Source organism: Apteryx mantelli, chromosome 1 (assembly GCF_036417845.1).
Source record: "Apteryx mantelli isolate bAptMan1 chromosome 1, bAptMan1.hap1, whole genome shotgun sequence".
Taxonomy (NCBI): domain Eukaryota; kingdom Metazoa; phylum Chordata; class Aves; order Apterygiformes; family Apterygidae; genus Apteryx; species Apteryx mantelli.
The window spans coordinates 204,780,208-204,804,730 of NC_089978.1; the positions used below are offsets into that span (position 1 = coordinate 204,780,208).

General features: G+C 34.6%; 1 protein-coding gene and 1 long non-coding RNA gene across 6 annotated transcripts in view; both read right to left on the reverse strand.

Moving 5' to 3' along the window:
• Window positions 1–24,523, reverse strand: part of TBC1D22A (TBC1 domain family member 22A) — a 200,173-nt gene that overhangs the window by 34,512 nt on the left and 141,138 nt on the right. For 2 of the 5 annotated variants that reach the window (XM_067315862.1, XM_067315852.1), the window contains exon 12: window positions 14,134–14,229. The exons of 1 other annotated variant lie outside the window; for it this stretch is intronic. In XM_067315862.1, the coding sequence (XP_067171963.1) occupies window positions 14,134–14,229 (96 nt within the window). Of the gene's footprint in view, window positions 1–14,133; window positions 14,230–20,015; window positions 20,061–23,436; window positions 23,597–24,523 lie in introns of those variants that run through there. 2 more of the 5 variants (XM_067315889.1, XM_067315880.1) reach the window with 2 other exon arrangements.
• LOC106487747 (uncharacterized) lies at window positions 1,871–5,911 on the reverse strand. Its single transcript, XR_001293113.2, has 2 exons — window positions 3,801–5,911; window positions 1,871–2,104 (listed from the first exon to the last, which is right to left on the reverse strand). It is a non-coding gene; the product is annotated as an uncharacterized lncRNA (long non-coding RNA).

Consider the following 24,523-nt stretch of genomic DNA (forward strand, 5'->3'; position numbering starts at 1 on the left):
GTTAGAACTAAACGACTGCTCAAATTATATTTGACTGAAATTACTGAGAAGCAACAAAAATATTTGGATAAACATATTTAAATATATTAAAATAAAGTCACTTAATTGAATCTAGGAAAATGTAAAATACTGGAACAGTCAGGTGGTGTGACACTGTCATATCTCGTACATTTTACTCCTAGTGAGTGCTTGGGTCATTAGTGACAACATCATTAATATAAGCCAGAAAGAGCAGAAAATGTGACCATGAAGTTCAGTTCCTAGTGAAGCTGTAAAGCTTCTGAACGAAAAGAGTTTGTTAGAGTAGAAGAGAGAGGCCGGAAGGGAAGGAGCTGTTGGGCACCGGAAAACAGAAATGAGGAAAGGCACCAACACACATAAGAACATACAGCAGCCAGAAAGGATCAGACCAAAGGCCCCTCAAGAAAAAGATGAACTCACCCTATTTACCTAAAAAGGGTTGTTATTACCCTTGAACAGAAGGTGGAATTTGTGGGGCTTCATTACTAGAATACAAGTTATACAGCTCTGTATTTGCTATTCTCCTAAGTGTACTCCAGCTGCAGATAAACCTATGCTTAACTGAAAAAAATCAGAATAGCGAGTCACTCTGGAGATGGATAAAATTGCTGGCAGCAGATATACTTGCAATTAGCTATTTTTCCTAGCAAGCAAATTTCACTTCTCTTCTCTGTTATGTTCTCTTCAATACCCATTATAGACTGGTCAGTTTTTAAGACACTCAAAAAAAATTACATTTTTTAAAAAAAATTAAGAAACACTTCTTTTTATTGTCTTAGCAATACAAAACTAAATTTTTAGCACAGTACCCACCAAGGAGCTAAATTAAAAATATATTTATTAGTTATGTCTCATACCATAGGAAGTGGGAGAAACTGTATTTATTTAAAAGACAATGCAGAGAAAGTAACTACTTACAAATTCACACCATAAACTGGGAACAAGATCACAAAAGACCCAGGGAACCCATATTACAATAGCTTATCAAAAACAGGTAGTACAAAAATCACATTCTAATATGTTATGTGTTTCTAGAGTAGATAATCACGAGGAAAGATATTCATATTAAACATTTGAAACCAAAGTCTATTATTTGTGCAGACAGCAACATAAAATTGCACAAATTCTTTCATAAGAGATCATGAAATAATACTACCTGGTCAGTCAACATTAGAGAGCACATGAAGAAAAGAACATCTGTTGAGACACCAGACAGATACTCTTCAAAGACTATAATTTGGCAGCCAGACATCTTGTTATTCAAGTCACTGCTGCAGCCATCTACTAATCACATTTTTGGGTGCAAAGTTACATTATTTAACTTGTGCAGCTGTAGCAAATACACATCTCTTTGACAGGTGTATAGAATCAGACTTGTGTTTCTTTAAAACCCACTCTTTCAAGTGATTTTAGCTCCCATGCCAGAATATACTTTAATAGAAATGTTAGTTCACATGAACAGTGAAAAAAATATATACCCATAATAAATGTAACAGTCCAAATGCTGACAAAAACAAGCTACAGACTCCTCTATCATTGTATACACAGTCTGGCAATGAAGAAAACCAGCAGACCAGTCCAGGAATGAAATAAGGAGACAATATATTGATCACCTATAAGGTTTCAGGAACAACTTACAGGAAAGAAAAACAACCATTTTTAATAGCTCAGTATTTTTACATGGTTCTGATTATTTCAGAGTTTTATATTGAATATTAATACAATTTAATATAGGGGTCAAATGTAATTTATTACTTAAGTGGAAAGATAGAACCTTGACAAAAAAGGCTATCTGCATTTTTTTTCTCCATTTTCATTACGTTGCTGTTAAAAGAAACACAGAACACAATCATTCTGAAGTTATTTTATTACAATATTAAAAATACATATGGAGTGTTTTTCTAAAAACAATCAAAATTAACTTTACTTTTTAATAGAACAGTTCTGTACTCTTTATCTTTGGTGACAGCATACAGGGAATAAGGTCGCTGGTATTTTCCAGAGAGTCAAAACATTACAGACATTCTAAAGCTACACGCTCTTGTGGATTTTTCTTCTAGATCAGTCTTTAAGTTTTAATGACCTGAATGCAAATAAAACTTTGTTAATCCAATGTTGTTGCTTATCTTAAATGAATGTATGACACAGGAGTACTGAAACATGGCACAGAAAACTTAAGCAGGATCTTTTTTTGTCTGCCTGCAGAAAACAGCTGGTTTTGGTATTAATGTTAAATTTATGAGAAATGTCCTTTCCTTTATTTTCCTTTATTTTGCACTAAAACTGGCAGATGTATACATTAAGCAAGAATGTCATAAAACTAGTACGTGAAAAAACTGATCAAGCCAGATAAGCAAAATAAATGACCATCTGAACACACATCTTCTAAAAGATCCTGAAGAACTCAGCAATTGGGCAGCAGGAATCACTACAGCAGGACACTACCTGCCGTACTATTGGCTTGTTGGATTAAGATGAGAAGAGTAACATTTGCAGGAGACAACAAAAACAAGACTGATAGATCTGAGATACTGTGGGCCCTCTCCAATGCACTGGGACCAAAACTGGAAAACAATGTTGTAAACTCGATTGTATCTGAGCTTCATTAACCAGGGTCCTAGTTTGAATAATTTGAAAGGAGGACAATAAATGTTTTATTTTTTCCTTTTCTAATTGGTGGATTACAACCACTAATGTCCCAATGACCCAACAGGCTCCAATATGGTAAGCTTCACAGGTCATGTCCTAACGGATATGGATGTATTAGATATTCATGACCAAATACAGCTTAGATTTAACAAGAAATTCTGCCAAGTATGAAAGAGACCTGTTGGGAGGCTGGCATGATCAGTAAACCCCTGCAACAGAAGAAGGCTCTGAGGAGATGAGCTGAGGTTACAGCTCAGGGAAGAATGAATGGAGTGATTAACTGTGGTTGTTGCAAAAACAACCCTGAATTTATCTTAATAGCAAAGGAAACTGGAGGATACCTTTGTTCTAGCTAAACTGTCTGTATCAGTTAACTGTAACAACTGCTTGTGTAACTGTCTGTCCCTGAATTAAAGAAATGCAGACCTAGAGCTGGACAAAAGTGGTTTTAGAGATATAATTATTGCTAAAGTAACATAGCTTGTGTATTAGATCTGCTTCTATTCTATGATTCTAGGATTTTAATCAGTGATATTTCTAGTCATATAACAGGCATTTAGTTTATTGTTCTGTACTTTTCCGTAAAGCCCTGTCATCTCTGAGCAAGTGCCTCGGTTTGCTGTGGCTCTACCAACCCCTAGTGGCTGAGGAAGTCACAACGCAACAACTCCAGCTCTGAGGGCAGCCCAAGGAGCCAAGGACACCCGGCCTGCCGCCAGGACACCACATGGCAGTGGTCGCCAGCCTCGACCTCCAGGTGTGTACTGCTCACTGTCGGACTCAGAGGGTGACAAAGAAACAAATGTTTCCCATCATGGAGTCTGTTGCATAGTTTTCTTCAGCTGTAAGAATTCTGAACTTGGCTCTACACATTATAATAGTAATTTAGCAATAAACTGGTATGACCATTAATAGTAACGGGCCATAAGCTTGGTACTGAGTTTGCAAGGCCTCAGGACTGAGGCTTGTCCTGTCTGAACTTTTCTTCTGTTTAATGCCAATTTGTTTTAGTTTTGTCTATCTTTGCATAGTACAACCACAGTTTTATATAGATAGCAGCAACAAGCAGTTATTCTATGTAGAATGAGATGTTTATGACTCTAAATGATGTAGCACAGAGAAATACAAACCTGTTATGATAGCAGCAGCCTTGTGAAGTGAAAACACTGGATGCAGCATAGAGGAATACAGGCATGGGATGCTAAGAAACGGGGCACAAGCTTGTCCCTGGAGACTCCACAGCTATAAATGACTCGGGCACATCAGCATGGGTAGTATATGTGGCTCAGCCCAACATAAAGGATAAAAAACAAACAAAAAACAGAAGTTTGAAGAGAGCTACAGGCTTGAGCTGCTTTCAAGCCACATTTTCCTTCTTGGCAACTGGGGACACCTAGCATCATGATGGGCAGCAAATCCTGCACATTGGTAATGAGATTCATGTTTACGTTGTGATCTAACTGTGGAGTGCAATTGCTATACTCTGCTAAGCCTAATTTGTACTTGCATTGTGATTTAAGTATATTGCTGTATCACTCTGCTAAATCAAAATCCAATGCAATTTCACATAATTTCAAATCAGTAAATTTTGTATTAAACATTAAACCCTCCACACACGAAACATCTAAAAGACCTTGGACAGAAAGTATTGGACTTCAACACTAGGCCTGAAGAAATACAAGCCAGTAACTTTCTGGATGGCAAGAGTTCACTCAGCAGGGTCTATTACAATGTGCTTGAGGTTTTTATTATTGTTTTGCTTGTTTGTCCTTTTACAGTAGAGTGTTCTTCCTATATTTCAGGGAACAACATGAAGCTAATACCTGGTATTTGCTTGGATTAAAGTAGCATTATGTTAAAGACTGTATAAATACAGCATAAAGGACAGTCACTACCAAAGATTTTATGGCTCAAGTCTAAAGCAAGAGAGAACAAATTCATATAAAATAAAAAAGAAATGACACAAAACTGATCAGTGTGACCATAAGTGGCATTAACAGACCAGGAGCCTACTTGTCACATCTATTCTAGGCATCACAGAAAAAGAGAACTTACATAAAGATTTAGAGAAAAGTAACTCTGAAGATCTGTATGAGGTGCTCCATTTAAGTAAAATGGTCAACACAGGAAATAGCACAGATACTTTCTGGAGGACTTAAGAAGTGTGTGATGAAGCTGTTATCACTGGCTGATAAACTGGCAGTCAACATCTCAATACAGAATATGAGATGACATGTAAAGTGTTGGTAGTAGTCCATCAAAGGCCTTGGAAGCAAAGGCACCTAAGTTTTCCTTCATGTCATAGAGAAAAGGGAGCTAAAGAAGGTGCAAAGCAAGAAAAGAATGATGGTCTGAAAAATGATCTTTACAGCTTCTATGCAGTCTGGATGAAAATAAATGAAACAAAAATGCATTTGTCAAAGCCAAAGAAAAGGACATTGCAGTAATAAAGACATTGGATGATGACAGCATGGGTGAAAATGTCTGTTAGACAGACAGGAATGCCTGTATCTTAGAATCATGAAAAAAAAAAAAATCTGCAAGACAGATTCCTTACTATAACATGTTGAATATATTTTTATAGCTTAGCTATGTCAATGAAATGATAACTTACTCAAACTGAAAATTTGAACTAAATCTCTAGCGTCCAACAGTTAAATCAATGAAGTCCAACATTACTATCAGCTTATGTTCAGTATGACAATTGAATCTGCTCCCTAATGTTTTATTTCATTATCAATCTTTTAAATATCCTGTACATTACACTATTAAATTCAACAGCTATATTTTCTATTAATATTTTAATTGTAAATATGCTCAAAATCATGCTTGAAGGTTTTATCACTTAACAGCATCAATCATTCACATCCCTCTCATGAATTCAGCAAAATTTGGGAATTATAGCTGTAGTTGGGAAAATGAATAACAATAAGTCAAAGTCTAAGTCATGTTGATGAATAAGAAGGTCCTCATTACTTGTATCTTTGATTACTGAAGCTTAGATAGTACAAATTAAATGAACTTCACGTTTTGCATTCACTTCATAAACCAAACTTAACCACATTTAAGGAATATTGTATTTGTATTAAACCTATCACTTTTTCTCTTTTTAAAGATGATATCAGTGTTGGACTCTGTCTATAACACAGAACATTTTATACCATCAAGAGAAATACTGCAAGCCAAGAATGACCTTGGTATCTTGCTGTTCAACCCCACAGAACATCACATTGGTGTACAATGGAAAAATTGAGTCAGAATTAGAAAGTCTTCCATTTACTGTCTGCCTTGTATATTGCTTTCTCCATTCCTCACATATGTGAAGTAAAACCAGCTAATCTAAAGTAGGAATAGAGCTGTGTTTATGCAGCATAAAGACATGGTTAAGTCCACAGAAGTCCATCAGTTCCATAGTTCTAACTATAAGTTCTAAAAAATTCTAACTATAATTGAAACACTATCATTCTCTTCCACAATATTAACCTTTGTATTATAGGTGCCTGGAAAATACTTAAAATGCCTATCCGAAAACATAAAATATCTTCAATGATGTAAGATATTTTCATTGCTATCAAAAGTGACAACTGAGAAATTTCTAAATTGCATGTAAAATTTTTTGTCTTCAGGCATTACATAGCAAATTTCAAATTGGGATCAAAACTTACTAAAAAAGGTTATGATGTCAGCAGGACAGAAGGTAAGCAACTATAAAGTCTCAGTAAAACAAAGCTTGTGATTCCCTCCTCCCCTTTAAGTTCCTAAAATCAAACGCTTTCTCTTGGGACACTGCAGTTTGAACTCTATTGTATTAAATTTTATCATAGTAAGACAAGAACAACTTAACAGGACATGGGCAGGTGGCATGAAATAATCTGTGGAAAGTCAAGAGGCTCCAATTTTATAAGGCAGATGCATGAGACAATGTCTAAAAATAGTGTACTTTGTGGCAAATTGCTCGAGATTACACATAAAACATCTGTTCACACGTCTGTTGCCAAAACTTACATTAACCTGCAAATCTCATGTTTCAGAGAAGCCCTACATTGATTTCTTATACTTGACCAAACAGACAGCTGTGAGAACAATATCTTGTTCAAATAGATTAAAATGAACACAATTTCTATTGTGACTTGATGATCAACTTATAGTGAGAAAGTTAATCTGTTAAATTCTTTCAAACATTAAAAATATGGGAATAGCATCAAAGTTTTATCTGATTGTATATAAATGATTATTTGAACATTTGGGAGCCTGAGCTACAGGGATTTTCTAGCCAGCAAGGCAACCTGTAGCAAACCAAAATAAAGCTGGAACAGAAATGACTTTATCCTTGAGAAAAGGCCAACACTTTGCTAGAAAACAGAGTTTTTTGTCAAGGAAAACTGCCTTGTGGAATCATATTTGGTTTTGTCTCCTGTGGGCTGGGTGCCCTTGCTAAAGCCCATGCACTGTAAGTAAGTGGAGTCTTACTATCATCTTGAATCAGAGTAGGGTATAAGAAATGCCATTGGTGGGGGTAGATAAGACGGTTTTCATAGACAACCAAGATCAGTATGAAAATAAAGATATTTACATGCACTTGAGGCATTATGAAGGTGTTTTTCCGAGTTAAAACTTTTAGTTTTCTGCTAGGAGTTTTCAGTTTAAAAGTGATGTTCCTCCAAAAGCATTATCAGACATGAAGAACTGAGAAATAGCTTATAGGCATTTGCATATTTGCCAAAGAGTTAGCATTTTCAGAAGAAAAATGTACATACTTTGCCACATTTTTATTTATTCAGAACTCAAAAATGGATAAATTTGAAAAAGTGATGAGCAAAAAAACTGTAACACTGATGATTGTTAAACAAGTGTCACAGCTAATGGCACACTGAGATGACTGTGGGAAAATGAAACTTAGGAGATCCACTGATTAAGCTGTCTGTTTTGAGACAAAAATACACACATACATTCAGAACACTTTTTAGGCAATCAGTCCCCTAAAATCCTCATCTTTTCTGTCACATTTGGTTGAAGATATCACAAGATCAAAGTTCACTGCTGTAGACAGTTTTGCTCAATTGTAAACAGAATGCAGAAAACGGAAGAACTGTATTAAAGTCTCTGAAAAGGTACAAAGCGTGTCTGCATCAAGCTGATTTACTACTCACATTGATCACTACTTATAAGCAAGTGACACTGTAAATGCTGCTTTTGAGTATCCTGCAGAGAAGAACGTGAGGGACAGGCTTTATTGCAGTCTCTAAATGCCTCTCCTTTAAATTTTTGCTTCTGCTAAGAACTAATTCATGATGATAAATAAGCAGGCATATTCCTGTATGTTGCCAATAGGAATATAGAATTTGTATATGAACTATGTTCTGTTCAATTTAACTTATTTGTCCACAATTTTGAACAATTCTAATCATACAGAAAAGCTCTGATAAACCAATCTTTCTTGCTCTTTTTTTTTTCCTAGACATTCCTTTCTTGCTGATGAGAAATACCTAAGAAGTAGCCTGCCCCTACAACGTATTCACATTACTGGCACTGACAAAATTCATCCTTTTTAAGCTTGAACATTTAAAGCATTTTAAAAACACTAATCACATTTCAATTCAGTAAAATGGTGATGGAGAATACTTCATATCAATAAAGGTCAAGACACATGTTTAGGAGATCAATTTAATGTTCAGCTGCGCTGATGTCAGTCTTAGACCGTACCACTTTTTACCTGCTGTGAGAAAAAATACTATGTACGCATGGTAGAACAATGTGAAGTGATTAATGATTACTGATGAGCAGACTTCAAAAGGTTTGGAAGTAGCTTGATATGATTAGACTGAATTCTCTTTTTTTTTCTTTTTGTAAGCTAATGTGCATGCAATCTGGTAAGTGGAAAATACAATATTTGAAATTTAAGAAAAATATTTGAAAGGTTTTTCACTAAAGTGTGGATATGCACCAAAAAAATCATTCTAACCTTATCCAAATGCATAAGTTCAAAAATAGTCAGGCTAAAATGCATATGCAAAAGGATTCTGTTATAGAATTTCTGGTGTTGCCTCTTGCAGTGAGAGAGAAAGTATCAGGCAAACAGCATCTCCTTATATTTCTGGCTGCCACTCAGTGGTACAGAGCTTTGCGGAAATTTAAATAAATTTCTGTTTCAGACTTTACAGACTTAAAGACGACCAATTAATGTTTGTTTTTATATTACTATTCACATATGGGACATGGGACCAAGAATGTCCCATCTAAACTTGAACTCAACCTTATTGAGTGGTTCATAAACAGAATATTTTCACATATGAAGATATTATAATTTGAAGACCCAAACATCACAAATTACTATATCAAGAACACAGAAAGAAAAGGACAAGATGATGAGGATACAGTTTGGCTACAGCTTTAGACCTATAGTTCAAAGACAACATAATCATTTTCTTCTCAAAGGACAAGCTGACCTACCACACAGTCAGAGCTGCATGGACAAATTTACCACCTGATATATCAGAAATTATTAGCACTGCAGAAAAAAGAGAACCTCCTCCAATTATATTTGTGGTAAGCAAGAAGAAAGAAACAAGTTAAAACAAAATAAAACAAACCAAAATTTTGCTTTTTATAACTTTGTTCAATACCTCACATGATTAATACACATAGTTTAGCACAGCATAAGATGCTAATCAAAGCCCAATGCCAAGGAGAGCTAAAAATTTCTCCATCTCAAATAAAAAAGTCCTCCATAGAAAAGGAATTGTTATGCCTCACAAAATGAGGTATGAAACAGCCCATGAGAATTCACAGACTAATTCTGGATACAAGCAAGCAGACTTTCCTAATCTCATCTTTTTTTTCTTTTTTTTTTTTAATTTAATTAAAACCTTTGTCAGCCTTCACCTATTCATGGACTTGAAATGACCGTACTAATTTAAAACAAAAGGACATTTTTCTTCCAGGGTATCTGCACCCTGGACTACTACTATCATATAACATCTAAATGTATCGAGAAAATGAAGAAAGACTTTTTAACTACAAAAATATAATAGATTGTATTCTCGGCTGCTGTTTTCCCCAGGATAAATAAGACATTGAATGAATGAGCCTCGGGCACAAAATTAAGTATCCTGTGTCTGCATACAAATTAATTCACTTTGCTAGAAAAATATAAATGACCTGAATACAGTTTACCTAATACGGATTTCATTAGAAGAGTAGTATTTCTACTTTTCATTAGTATCAACAGCAAGAAGGGGTCAGCAAAATGTTGGCTTGTCCTGAGGGAGATGAAGACATGTCTTCCTGTCTTCTCATTTAAATTTACTTCCTCTTATAAATCCAAATTTGAAAAGTTTTCTTTACCATTCCTCATCGCAATCACCTTACTTAGCGAAAAACAGAAAAGCAGTTTGGCACTTTTTATCCTCACCGAGGGCAGCTGTAAGCAAATCAGCTTTTGGAAGCGTTCAGGAAGACACACAGCTATCATTTCTGAAAGTCTGTTCTTACAATTACAAAATCTTAAAGATACTTTTTTTTTTTTTTTTTAAACACAAAATAACAAAAGTATTGGGCTAGTGGACAGGACTGGTGCTGAAGTTCAGTTAAACTGCTTTGCATGAGGTGGAAGCACTGTACATGCCTGTGTGGCAATGACTGGGTAGAAGGAAGAAGTTAAACAGACATAATGGTAACCTTTCTCTCCTCCCTTCCCCTAATAACTGCAGGATTACTGGTCAAACCAGATGAGCTGCCATGAAAATGTTACTGGAAATAGCCAAATGCATCTAGAAGATGCGACATACATTTTCTGGTGAAGCATCAACCTGACATTGACAGGGAAAATTCAAGTTTACAAAAACAGACAAGTGAACTGACTTTTTTCCTAGTTCTCATTAAAACTGGTATTCAAGAAGAACTGAATGCCATGCTGGAATAACTAATTACTGCAGCATGCTTTCCAGTCATCCTTTCTCCATCTGCTGAGACACAAAATTCTCACCGGAGGTGAAGACAGCACAGTGCTATTGGAAAGAAATCTTTCATCAGTCTTGCTCAAGACACTGACCCCTTCCTCAAACCAACTTCACTAACCTTTCTGTTGCTACTGAAATGCACAGAGCTTTTTTCTGTCAAACTGCTAAATTCAACAAATTATAATGCATACAATCATCAGATGGTGTTTTAAGGGTGACAATATTTCACACCTTAATCCACTTTTTGTGACAATTTATAAATTTAGAGGGACAACTTTATTTAGATAAGGTGTTAATTTCTTCTATTGCTCAGTATTTCATCTAATAAAAAGCTGAAGTCAAATTACTATTTAAAATATACAACTTAGCTGTAGTGATACTTTTGGCCAAAACTATAGAAACGTATAAATATCTATCCCTATATAATTTGTATCAAATGAATATTTGAAATTTAGTAGCTAACATTGCCCATTTATTTGAACCTTTAACAAATTCCTTCCTCAAATTCCTATTTGAATCTTTAACAAAATCCTAAATAGATTTTAATTTAAAATGTAAGGAGGAAAAATATTCTGTTAAATTCAGATGTATGTCTATAAATTCAATATAAAACCATCATGTATCTACAATATCAGCATGAAACACATACTTAAGTGCTTGTACTGTCATATTTCATTGACAGTATGAAGTACATCAGACAATAGGTCTATATGCAACATAGAATATTTATTTTCTAATAACAGGCCTTGAATCAGCAGGGGTTTACCAATTTGTTTAACTTCATATACTGCAAATAGGTTCACTTAAGTCACCAGGAGTACTAAAAGCAAATCAAATTAAGAACATAACAGCATTGCAGTATGAAGGTCAGAGTTAATACATTCAGTTGTGTTCAAAAGACTAACTATGATTACTAATACACCTACTTCCATTACCTTTTCAGTTTTTATTGTTTTTAAGATGTTAAAATCAAAAAAAACCCAGTATTTCTTGTACATTTATTTCTTCCTCTACCTATTTACCTATTTCCCTCACCATCGCTTATTTTATTTCATATAATAATACTTAGTTCTACACATGTAAACCAAATACCCAACTGTTTTGAGTCTATCATTTCATATGACTAGCCCAGCCAACCTGACTCCTTTCACTGCAAAATTTCTTTCTCCACTACACAACAGTGCAGGAAAAAAAATCACATGCATACACACACACATACACAGAGTCTGCATTAAGGAACTGTTATCATGAACAGCTGAACATCTGGTATATAAGTCTATAATTAATCTGTTCACTGATAACTTAGGTTGCGGCAAGACATTGTTCATCTACCTAAAACCTTAAAAGAAGGGAAATAATATGTTAAGAGCAAAAGTTATTTTCTGTCACCCTCCTGCCCCTTATACTGCTAACACATACTTCATCAAATAATAATAAAGTATTACATAATCAAGTTCTTCAATATTGATCTTTGATTCAAACCCTGCTCAGTGCCCCATCTCACCACACCTGATGTCCCACTGAGGAAATCATTCTGCCTTAAAATGCCTGCGAGATTTTAAATTCTACTGAAAGAGACCAAACAGATGTGCAAAGGAACAAAAGCATGAGTCTTCCCAGTTTGTACTAAAGCGCCAGGACCTCAGGCTGACATTCAGTAGAGACTTGCATCATCTGTGCAGTAGGCAGAAAAGGACTACAACACACACCGTGTGCCAGAGAGCTTGCTGGATGCATGTTTTGATGATTCACAATATAATTTATGGACCACAAAATTTCAGTGCAAAACCTACCGTGACTTCTGAATGATGTGAACCACGTGCAATCCGAGCACTCCAGCAGCACATTCGGAACTTCCTGGTTTTCAGATATCGTTTAAACCCCTATTATTTGAGCTAGCTACTTTGTAGACCAGGCAATCAGCTATTATTAACAAAGTGGAAGAATACCAGGTTTTATTTTGGCCTGTGGGAGACAAGTATCATCTGGAGAACGGATAATACTTCAGTCATTTTAAAAGGTCACGTTACACAATAAAGAAGGCCAGACCTTTTAGTGGTAACAAATAAGATAGTGATGAAAGTAGCATTTGTCCACAGATCCTCGAAATGACTAAGTGCATTTTTATGTGGTAAGCAACCTAAAGTTGTCTAATAAATAAATGTGTTCCAGAGTGTTCCTGATTTATATAATTTACACTCTGTTTTAGTAGCTTTTAAGGAAATTAAACCATGAAGAAATAACTTATTACATGAATGACCAAATCTGAACATATTTAAGCAGAATAAAACAAACCTTCACAGTACTTTACCCTCGGATTATTATTTATTTTTAACATAGTTGTCCTGTATTTGGTGGGAAGGGCAAAAATGCTATGAGCTTTGGTACAGAAAATCACCTCAAAAAAATTTAACGGGAACAATTATAGTAGAGAGGCATGGGCTACCAACATTAAGGTTGTTTTTTGACAAAATAAAAGACAATCTGATAGTGTTCGGAGGCAGTATAAATTTCATTTGTTGTGCTGTACTCTTAGGCGTTAATTTATTGGGAAGTTGAGCAACAGCAGTTAAAGTGCTCTGAACAAATCATTTTATGAAGAAATATAAAATAGATTGAAATGATGCACAGATTTACACAATGGTGCATTTGTACAAGGCAACAGAGTTCAGTCAGCTGTAGAGACAAGAAGCCAGTAACAGGACATTCTCCAGGAGCAGAACTGGTGCAAACTCTGCAGCACGACTTGCTCACAGTTGGCATTTTTCAGGCCTTTAATTCCTTTTTGGTATTGCATGTGTATCAAAGTAAAAGTCAATCTAAAGTACCTCTGTGAAAGTACACCATCTCCAGTTCACAGATATAACTGAACTACATGAGTAGGCAAATTATTTGCCTTTTACACTATTCAAATCCTATTCCAAATTACTACCTGATATGCTCTTTCCTGAACAAATTAAGAAAGGTTTTGAAATGTAGGGAACAGAAGTAAATACTCTTACAGGCCTTTTACTTACCACTGAAAACAGGCTCCTTATTTTAAAAGACCACATGCCTAGCATTTTTGAAAGAAAGAACATCTTTTTGTCAGTGTGCTGTTACATTATAAAGATGCGAAATTATAAATAAGTAACTCCAGTGCAGCATTTAAGATAAAAAAAAAAAAAAAAAGCCCTCAAGTTACCTTTTCAGAAAATCTCTCTATGAAATATCAAAGCTTTTCTTATTGTAGTATATACAGAAATCACCTTCTCAGTTTGAGCAGCAATTTTTTCAGAGTGGACAAAGAAAACTCATCTCTTACTGCTTACAGTCAATCACTTCAGGTTTAACAGCTTTGGAGCAACTCCCTCAAACAGTCAGACATCGTCAGTCTTGGTGCAACTGCTACTGCTCTGTCATAAATTCATCTCCGTGTAAACCTATGATCCTAAATTTAATAAATACCACCCTGTGCTTGAAAAATATCCCCAATTTTTTGTAATACAAAAATGTCTTAACTTACTTGAAAGTCCTTCTCTTCCAGTATCTCTTTCCTCCACCTGACAAGGAAGGCAGCACAGACGTACAAGTGGAAGTGAGAAAAACCCTCTGGTTCAGACTGAAAAGAAAATATCATTTGAATGTACAAAGTCATAGTTTTCATCAACACACCTAACACCCCAAATGTATTTTTTTGCCATTCAATACCAACTAAAAATGTCAGCTAAATCTATTTCTTTTCATATCATAATTTTCATATTATCTAGTTCAACACTGAGGCGTGAACGTATGCTTCGCCTCCATTATTAAGTTTGGTAGTTCCATTTTACACTAATAGCTTTTTGATTACAAATTCTGCTATGCCAAATTATTAGCATTTTATAAATATACAACTTGGTCAATATTTGACTGACTGAGAGGTTCTTACTAAAGTTAAAAAAAATACAAAAAAACACAAAAAGCTCTTGCTCTACTCCTTGTAACACAAATAAAACCTTTAACAACTCAGATTTCTATACACATCTGCTGCTTTCTGCTCTATTTCTAGTCACCAGATACAGTCACTTTATAAAAAACACGCTAGAAATTAAGTTTTCATGATCATGAGTTTAGACAAATTTGAGATTTTATTTTTAAAAGACCTCACTGAGTAAGTTTTTTATTTCCCATTCCACTTGGAACTGAAAAAATAAATATGACATTAAATTATCAATGTGATCACTGTGAACTAATGCTACATAAAATCTCATTAAAATATCATTTAAAAATAATTATGAAATTAAGCTACAGAATCTGACAAATGCAGGGACACTTAAATGCTGATACCTAAATAATCCTTAAGATCTCCTAAGTACACCTCCTTAAAACATGGCAGATCTTTTTTTCATATTTTCTGCTGGTCATTTCAGAATTGCAGCTTACTGCTTAGGAAAAATAGTGTTCTACTCAAGTAAAGCAAGTGTACTGAAACAACTTATTACTTCATAATATTCATAAATATTCAATATTCAGAATATTCATAATATTCTTGCTGATGGAGAAGTAGGAAGTTGAATATTCTGTAGGCAGGAATAAAAAACAGAATACATCGTTCAAGATGATGGGCAGGATGATGGGAGAGCACAGGTCAGACAATGGAAAAGAAAGAAGGAATAAAGTTTTCACTAAGTGTTTTTCCTTAACTAAGGAAATTACTTGCATTAATATAAAAGTTGTTAAAAATTATAAAACATTAACCAAAATAAATAGAAATAATACATGAAACGGGCCACACAATCCATCCTGTTGTCCCAAACTCAAAATGAACTAAATCTAAACTACTCTTTACCAATTTTAAAAGCTTGTTTTAAAATCTTCCAAAAGAAGGACATTTCATAGCATCCTTAAGTAACTCAGTTCATAGCTTGAAGTTTTTCCCCATTATGTAAGTCATCCTTGCTACACGTTCATTAAAAAAAGATTATTATTCAGGATATTTTATATATTGGATTATTTGTTATCCTAGCAGAACATAACAAAAAAATTTAAATTTCTTTTATTACGTCATATGAGCAAGAAAGAGGGACCTGAAAGGAACATTTATTTTCCTCAAATGTTAGTATTAATATATACTAATCCTCCATTTTCCATCCCTGTCAATACGTGCTCTTCAAAAGCAGAGGGGAAAAAGGGGCGATGACCAAAGAAATCTGTCTAGAGATTGAAATGTTGCTTTCAAAGTCAATTTACAGTAATTGCCTCAAAATTGTTTATTTTGCTCTGTTACACTGACTCACAAAACTATATTACATAGGCAGACAAATCAGATAATCATAGTATTCCTTTTGTGACAATAATCTAAAATTCTGATTTTGAGCCCAAGAGTTCAGTCTATTATCATATAATAGAGTCCTTCTATAGCCAGAAAGTCAAGAGAAATAGTTTGAAAAAAATTAAAAGCAAATATACTCAAAACTTTAATTATGAAGATTGAAAATGTTTACGAAGAAATGCAGAAAGAATATCTGGAAGTATATAAAAACCTTTGTTTTCTCTTGAAATTTTCCTCTTCAGCCTTTCTTTTCAATACAATTTTGTTCAGCTCTTTTAAACGAAACCAAATAGATTTAAATATGCAATTCATTAGAGAAAAAAATGCATATTCCCTATAGACTTAAAAATTCATCACGCTTCAGAGATAAGACGAGGCTACAAAGTATTTCCAATGGATAGTTTCAGACAGTTTTGAAAATTGAGTAAAACAGCTAATGCATAATTGCCTTTTCTAACACCTGCTACCTATTATACTTTTCCATTTGTAGCTTTTGAAGTTACAAATAGTTTGATCTCTAAATGTTCAAAAATGCAGACTACAAGCTAAAAGCTATTTAAAATCAAATATAAGCAATGACCTTGATTTAAATATTTTAGCAAAAGATCTCAAGACAGATGTACAACCTTCCCGAAGACTTATTCTGAACATATTACCAACGACTCAGAGCACATTATCTAAGAACTATCTGTCATTATTAATAAAAATCATTTAGATTGTTAACATCACAAATATTGCATTGCCATGCAGAAGCTGGATTTCCTCGGCAGCTGAAATGAAAGGCATTCTTTATACTGCGCTCCCCAAACTTCTTGAATTAGACAATCACTGAAAGAACACGCATGGCAAAGTTTGCAGTATGACTAGCCTGATTATTGTCTAGCCAATGATTAGTCTAACCTGCCTCCCATGCCCTGGATACTTCAACATTTGAAAAGGATAATATCTCATGGTATTATATTTGTCAATAGAATAGGTGCAACACTTGGTTATTTTTGAAGTACCCAGAATGATTAATGCTATGTGCTAAGGAGAAGTATTGAAAAAAACGCATTTCATGCTCTCCTAATGGATCACACTCAACGACTTCCAAGCATTTTATGATTACAGATGAATAAAGCAAATTATGCTGTTCATAATTACTACTCTATCACAAAGAGCAGGCAGTATAGCTGCAAAGATTTTTAAGCAATTTTTCCAAAATATCTAGGAAATCTATGGCAGAAAGAGAGAGAAACCAGCGTAGGATCATTATGGAGAGCGCAACATGTGTTGGCTTCTCCTCCAAAATGCACCTTTTCCATCAGTTATGAACTCTGATTTCCTAGGCACAGACACAATTCACTATCAAAACTCAGTTTCTTGTGTTCAAACAGTCTGACAGTCAACACAGCACTAACACATCACTGAGAAGTCCGTCTAGCTCTGTCCTATCTCCAGCAGTGACCATTAGCAGATGACTAGGAAAGAGTGTAAAACAGTGCAAGCGTATAGCACTACCTCCCCAGAATACTCTTCCGCCCTTCAGTGATCTCCTGCTCAGTCACCTCATAAGATACGCTGTAGAGTATTTTATTTAATAGCCAACAATGGATTTGTCTTCACTATTCTGCCCAAAGCTTTTTGCAACTGTGCACAAAGTCCTGTGGCAAAGAATTGCAAAATTTAAGTACATGCTACATAGCATGTGTGTTTTGAACCTCACACTAGTAGTTTTATTTAAAGCAGTTCAGTTTTTGCATTGAAAGAGAGTATGAACAACCGTTCCCTATTCATTTTATTTACGCTATTCATCTTTTTTTCCCCCTTTATATCCCTGCCATTTTCCGCTTTGTCTCTTTTGTAGACTAGAGTTTTTCCACCATTCCTCATAAACAGGTGCTGCCATGTTTGCTCATCCTTCTTAAACATCCTTTCCTATATTTTTCCATTTCTGAAATAGGGTCCAAACTGTACACAGCATTTAAGATGAAGACAGAGCATCGATGTATATAGTTGCACAGTGCTGTTTCTTTTCTTTTCCTTTCCTAATAATTCCTAGCCTTTAATATTTTTTCTTTTCTTTCTTGACTGCTACCAAGCTGACACTTTCCTCTTGCTCTTGAGCGTGAAAGGTTAACTTTGAAGCACATTGTTGCACAGGTAAAACTAGGATTGTCCCACTCCACCCTGCACAGTCTCACTTTGTATTTGTCTGCATGGAATTCCACCCGTCATCTACTGCCTGGCTGGGTAGGAGCACCAAGTCCTTCTGCAGTTCCTTGCTGTCGACCTCTCAGCTTTACTACTCTGAATAACATGGCACTGTCAGCAAACTTTGTTTTCTCACTACTGTATCCCTTTTCCAGTCATTACAGAGGAAACAACAAAAAGCCTAATCACAAATTCCCGTAGGATATCACTTGTGATTTCCCGTAATTCTGAAACCTGCCTGCTCACTCCTACCATTTGTTTTCTGTGTTTCAGCCAGTTATTATCCACACAATCTCCCTTTAATCTCACAGCAGTATTTATTTTCTTTAATAGCCTTTTGTGAAGAATCCTGTCCACTGTTTTCAGAAATTTGAGTAGACTACATCAACCTTCTGCATATGCTTGCTGGCTCTTAAAGAATTCCAATCTATTTGTGAGGTATAATTTCTCTTTATGAAAGTTATGCCATGGGATATTTACTCACATGAAAGAATATTATGATTAGCTTTAGAGAACACTATATTTTAGTGTAGTCTTCTCCCACTTCTCAGCTTTACAGTCAGTCATATAAATAAATAATGATAATACTGTGGTGATAAAAATTTAAGTTTTTGTGATGACACATGCTCAAAAGAATTTTACAGTTATACATGAAAGTACTTATATAAAAGATACATTTTTGTTGAGTTAGCATGCTTTGGATTGTCTTCTATCATTGCTTTTGTTTACAAAGAAAATCTCTGCAAGCTAATTTGTAGTAAGAACATAACATAATATAAAGTTTATTAAAGTTTTATTAATAAAACATTTATAGCAATGTATTAAAAGAGTATCTAGTTCATGACTTAAATCAGTAATTTGGTTATACCATCAGGTTATCCTTAAACATTACTCAAGGACAGTTCAGGAAATGCTTTGGAAAGTCAAAACATAGAGCAAAAAATACGGTACAAAAGGTTATGTTGAAAGAGCAGAGGATTCTGAGCATTTCTCACAGTCATATAGACATTAACTCATTCCATTTGTTACCACAGACACTTAATTTCTCATTCCATTTGTTACCACAAATTTCTCGTTCCATTTGTTACCACAGCTCACTTAATTTCTCTGGGTCAAGTTTAAAAGTATAAACAGGATTAAGATGAAATAGGATCAAGTTAGTTGTCTTAGGTCTCGTACTTAGTTCCCCGATGGAAAAAGAACTGCAATCTGTTCCACACTGGTGATTACTTTTGTAATAATTTCACTGTGACTATTCACAGGGGGATGAACCTAAAAGCAACAAATGACCAACGGCACTTGTCTAAATTAAATCTAATCTGATAATAACACAGTAACAAAGTTGGATGATTTATGTTAAAAAAAATGAAAATAAAAATAAATCAATTTGCAATCTGTAGGTAAAACCAAAAGGTAGCTGTTCCTAATTCAAACACCTGCCAGTTAATAAGAAGATAATTTCTGGACCTGTTTGATCCTTTCATTAAAACCAAACCTGATCCAAACAAATTCACAGCACTTGAGAATCTGTAAAGAAACTAAGGTTTTCAGGTGATAACATCAAGCCAGAAAGATCTTGCAGAGCCAAAATACCATGGAAAAGTCATTACCTCAACCCTTACTCCTCTTTGTAAGTCCTTTACAGAAGAACAACTATTTTTAAAAAACATGTATGTCAACAGTATTCACATTTCCTATTTCTGCTAAGAACGTTCAAAAGAATTAGTTATCTTATGTTATTCTACTAGATCTGGCAAATTTATGCTGTGAAATTAATGCTGCGCTTAAATGCTAATGCCCTTTACTTTCCCTAAAAGCAGAAAGCACAGGCATATAATGTATTATGTTTCTTGCATGTGCATAAAGCTGAAGAATGCCCTTCCTTACGCCCCTCAGTTCTGAGCCAAGTCCTCCATGGGAGGCGGTAGAAAATCGGATCGCACAAACTGGAGGAGGAAATAAGAAGATGACACAAGCAGCTGTATAGATAAGTCTCAAACATACATTGCAAAAGTCAAACCTGCTGGCTATTTTCCAGATGAATTCATTTTGCATCTTTAATTTATTCTGATTTACTCTTTTTTTCTATAGGGTATAAGACAGATTTAAGTGAAAACTTCCAGACAAAATATTTTCAATGGCATGCACATCTGGCATACCAAAACTTAAAGTTCTTCTAAGTTTTGTCTACATTAAGTGACAGAAAGAACATTTATTTCAAAGTGCTCTTTTATTTTAAGCTAGGCTTAAACATGGGCTTCAATTATTCTGAAATGCTTGTCCAGCTGGAAAAAAAGTTGTTTTGAAGTTTTCCTTTAATTAAGACCCTATTAATTATATCTGAAATTACTAATTTTATTTGAAATTAAATATTTAAATTTAATCTCTAGTAGTGACTTGACACTAATTAAAGCTGTGTCACACTGGATTTTTTTTCCCTTCTTCTGACTGCTCAGCAAACTGTAACAACTGCTTTTATTCACAGAATTCTACTTAGAGATATGATTTACCTTACAAAGCACATACTAAATCCAGATCATTAGTAAAAACACATTCCAACTGATTTAATTCTGAACAATTTCATTTTAAAGCAAAATATTTTCATACAAACGTTAACCTGCTTTAAGATAACTATTGGTTTGAAAGTACACATGGGCAGTCACCATTTATTAAAAAAGAGTATTTCAACTTTTCCTCCTATGAGAAAAACTTTGAAAGATCATCATCAGAATCAAAACTGGATCATACTTCTTCAATAACCTGCTTTTAAAAGGCAAATGAGCACAAATAAGCAGTATGACTAATATTTACTAAACTAATTCCCTATTTCACCTTTTGAATTTCTAAACTATTTACCTCATGTATCATTTTAATTATTTTTCCAGTTCATTCCCAGAGAACCTTGATGTTGGGAAATTAATTAACGGGTACAATACAGAAACTGTCAGCTTTGTTTAAACACAATTTCAGCGCTGGCCTCATTTACATGTCTTCCTTTATACTAAACAATAGGATTGCTGAATTTTTTCATTAAATTGCTGGTTCATTAAAAAGAACACAACCATATTCTTTTCTGCACATATTCATCAGTTATCACATTTCGCAGAAATACATAAACCAAGCACAAGACAACCACTAGAGTTTTCAGCCCCAGGATTTCAGAGATACTGAAATAGGTGTCTAATAGTCGCATAATTGTTTGATTAATTGATTATAGCTTTAATAAAGGATACTAAACTATCTACTCAAAGCAGACCTATAAAAAGTACTGTTAGCTTTAAGATTCCAATGGAAAGAAAATATTTGAATAACTGTACAAATAATATGACACATTTATTCTGAAAGACTAAAACTAAATGAACAGTATTAAAACCTAATAGTCTGTTATTCCAGCTTCTCAGAAAATAACAATAATATGTTTAGTAGTACTTTGCCAAAACAGAATTCAAAGACATCCTCTCACTGAGTATTTTGTAGGCATTATATGTGAGCTCCAGATTTGGAGGCTTATGTGTTAACCTCTTTGGACAAAAATTAACATTTTGATTACAATGAACACTGAAATGAAGGATTATAGGTCATCTGAGGAAAGCTTATTAAGTAACCCAATGAATATATTACTAAAATCTTATCCACAGTCCTGAGATTCCCACATCTGTAAAATGAAGGGATGATTATATCAATGTATACATAAATATTTTGTGGAAAATCTACTATTACATTCTGAACATGAACTGACATTTACATCAAAACCTCTTGCACGGTCAAAGAAGGAATTTTAAAACTCTAATTTCTTGAAAATAATAACAAATAAACTATCGAGAGCACTACTCCACTAAATTTTTAAGAAACAAACCATAAAAACTGAGAACAAATATGCCTCTTATATCCAATCAGATATTTTCTGACAAATCTTCTGGTCTTCTTGCCTAAGAAGATAAGCGGCCAGGATAGGGTAAACGGAAATACTGAAAAAGTAATTAAGCGGGAGCTATGGCCTTGCTGTCCTGTTTTCCAAGCGAACAGAGATGTAGTCATGACACAGAGCCAAGAACAACACACAAGTTTCCAGCACAACCATTATAAAGATACTCGCAATACACTGCTTCTCAGAAAGACCACACCTGCTTTTTTATCCTCTTCTCTCACCATCAGACTGCACTACACGCTCCAGAACGGTGACAAAATCCGTAATTCCTGATCGCCAGTGTTCAACTAGAGACAAGGAAGTAGTTGGAACCAACATTTTCCTCTGCTTGCTGGCCTGCATAAATCTTAACACTTCCTCATGAAGACACTGCTTTCTTGCAAATCAGCACTCTCTGATTTAGGACAGAGACTATCTGATTAGTCTCTACCTAGATGGCAATTTGGCTGAATGTTCAATCTTGTCTGCGGCTGATGATTGAATTGCACCAAGGGTTTTCGTGATCACATGACATAACAACATTCCCTGGCCTGCGTGCTTTGCAGTTCATTCAGCTTCTGTTACAACAAACATACCAATAATGCCACAGCAACTAAAGCAAGCAGATGCAGAAAGCAGCTAGCATTACCTTCAATGATTAAACAGCAGAAAAAGTACATAAAAACCATGAACAATTAGCCAGCTACTCTTCAGCCAGGTCCAGCACTCAGGTATCACCACTCCATAGCTGTGTTTCTGCAAAACTGCAGCCTTATGAAAAGGCTGATGTCAAAAGCAACCAAAAAGCTAACAACATTACTCATTCCAGGTATCTCATTTCTGAGTATACTCATTTCTGAAAAATGGCGAGATGCTGCTACTATGGAAACCAGGGGGAAGGAGAGGTTTGCCAGGCACAGCTCACTGACAGCCCAGAGGAATGCGACCTGCAGATTTCTGCGTCCACAAAGGGGCACAGGAACCAGAGACAAAGAGCAGGGAGGGGGGAAAATAATGTTGCAGCCCAGTTAGAATAAGTGAAATGAAGAATGCATGTGTGAAGAATCACGCTCAATACCACAGCATATTGAAGGGAATCCACAAGTTGGAAAACCTCTTCATCACATCCCTACTTTACGTGGAAGGCATTCAAATATGATGCTGATAATCACACACAAAACTTCAAGACATAAAAGTATACTGCAACTGTTTGAACACAAACAAAAGCAAATATTTAGCTTCAAAAAGTGATAAGGCACACAATGAAATATTTCAAAATTTATTTTATAAAAATTTCCAAAAAATCACATGAAGGCTTATAATTATGAAAATGTTATGTAAAAAGCAGGTGTGCTTGGTTATTTTAAAATAAAACAAAACCATCATCAACAGCAGAAAAGGATTTTTCCCTGAAACATGAAACTGAAGTTAAAACATACCTAAGAGGCATTTTTCTCCACCTGCAATCTAAGCTTTAAAAAGTAGCATTAATGAAAGTTGTTTATACCTTCCAGAAAGGACAGATTGATTTGTTTTCCACTAACACACTGGGTTTTCCACAGGTTTGATAAAGTACTATGAACAAAGAAAAAATCCATTTAGAAAGAAGAAAAAACAGTTTATTAACAAACATGAAGACAATTAGAATTTAAACTTAAACATTAATAACTATGAAAACACTAATTTTAATTTTGCCAAAAGATATTTCAGCACAAGGTATATGAAAATTTTTCAGCTACAGGAAAATTTATCCGAGAATATTCAGAAGATACAGTCTCTATTGAGCTGTCCTCTATTTAATAATTTATATACAACACCTTTCAAAAAATCTGTTCTCCATTTACAGAAAGAAAAGAAAATGGTAGGCTGTTGAGTATATCTGGCCATTTTCACCCAAAACTTTTTGCAAAAGACAAAACAAAGAACGGACGTGACCATATTCAAATGCAGAAGCAAGAAAACCCCAGACCCTTCAATTGTGATCTCTATTGCTCTAACCTACTAGACCATATTTCCACTCTGAAACAAACTATTTCTGCTTAGAATGCAGGAAAGCAGCTGTATAGCTTTTTATATCTATTTACCTTAGTCAAGATATTATTTCTAAGTCACTAAATAAAACTTGCTTTTTCAATACTATAATACTATATATTTATTGTGTTTCATAAAAATACCATTAGAAACAAATTCAGAGCAAACATAAGTTGGAGGCATAACTTCCATTTATTACTTTTCATAATACCTTTTTCATTCAGAGGTATCAATGTGATCTACAGAATTACTGTTGTTGTTCTCCAAAGACAGATGAAGGGCAAAGAAATCACAGCATACAGAGTCTAATTATTGTCATCTATCAACAACAACAGAAGACATATTAAATTATACAATACAGTGTGCAGTAATCGTATGGATATTTAAGAAGATCCAATTTAAGACTATTCTGAAAGACTGTAGGTTTCACTGATCTGTTCTCTGTTTGCATGGGCTATTTTTCTTTCCAAA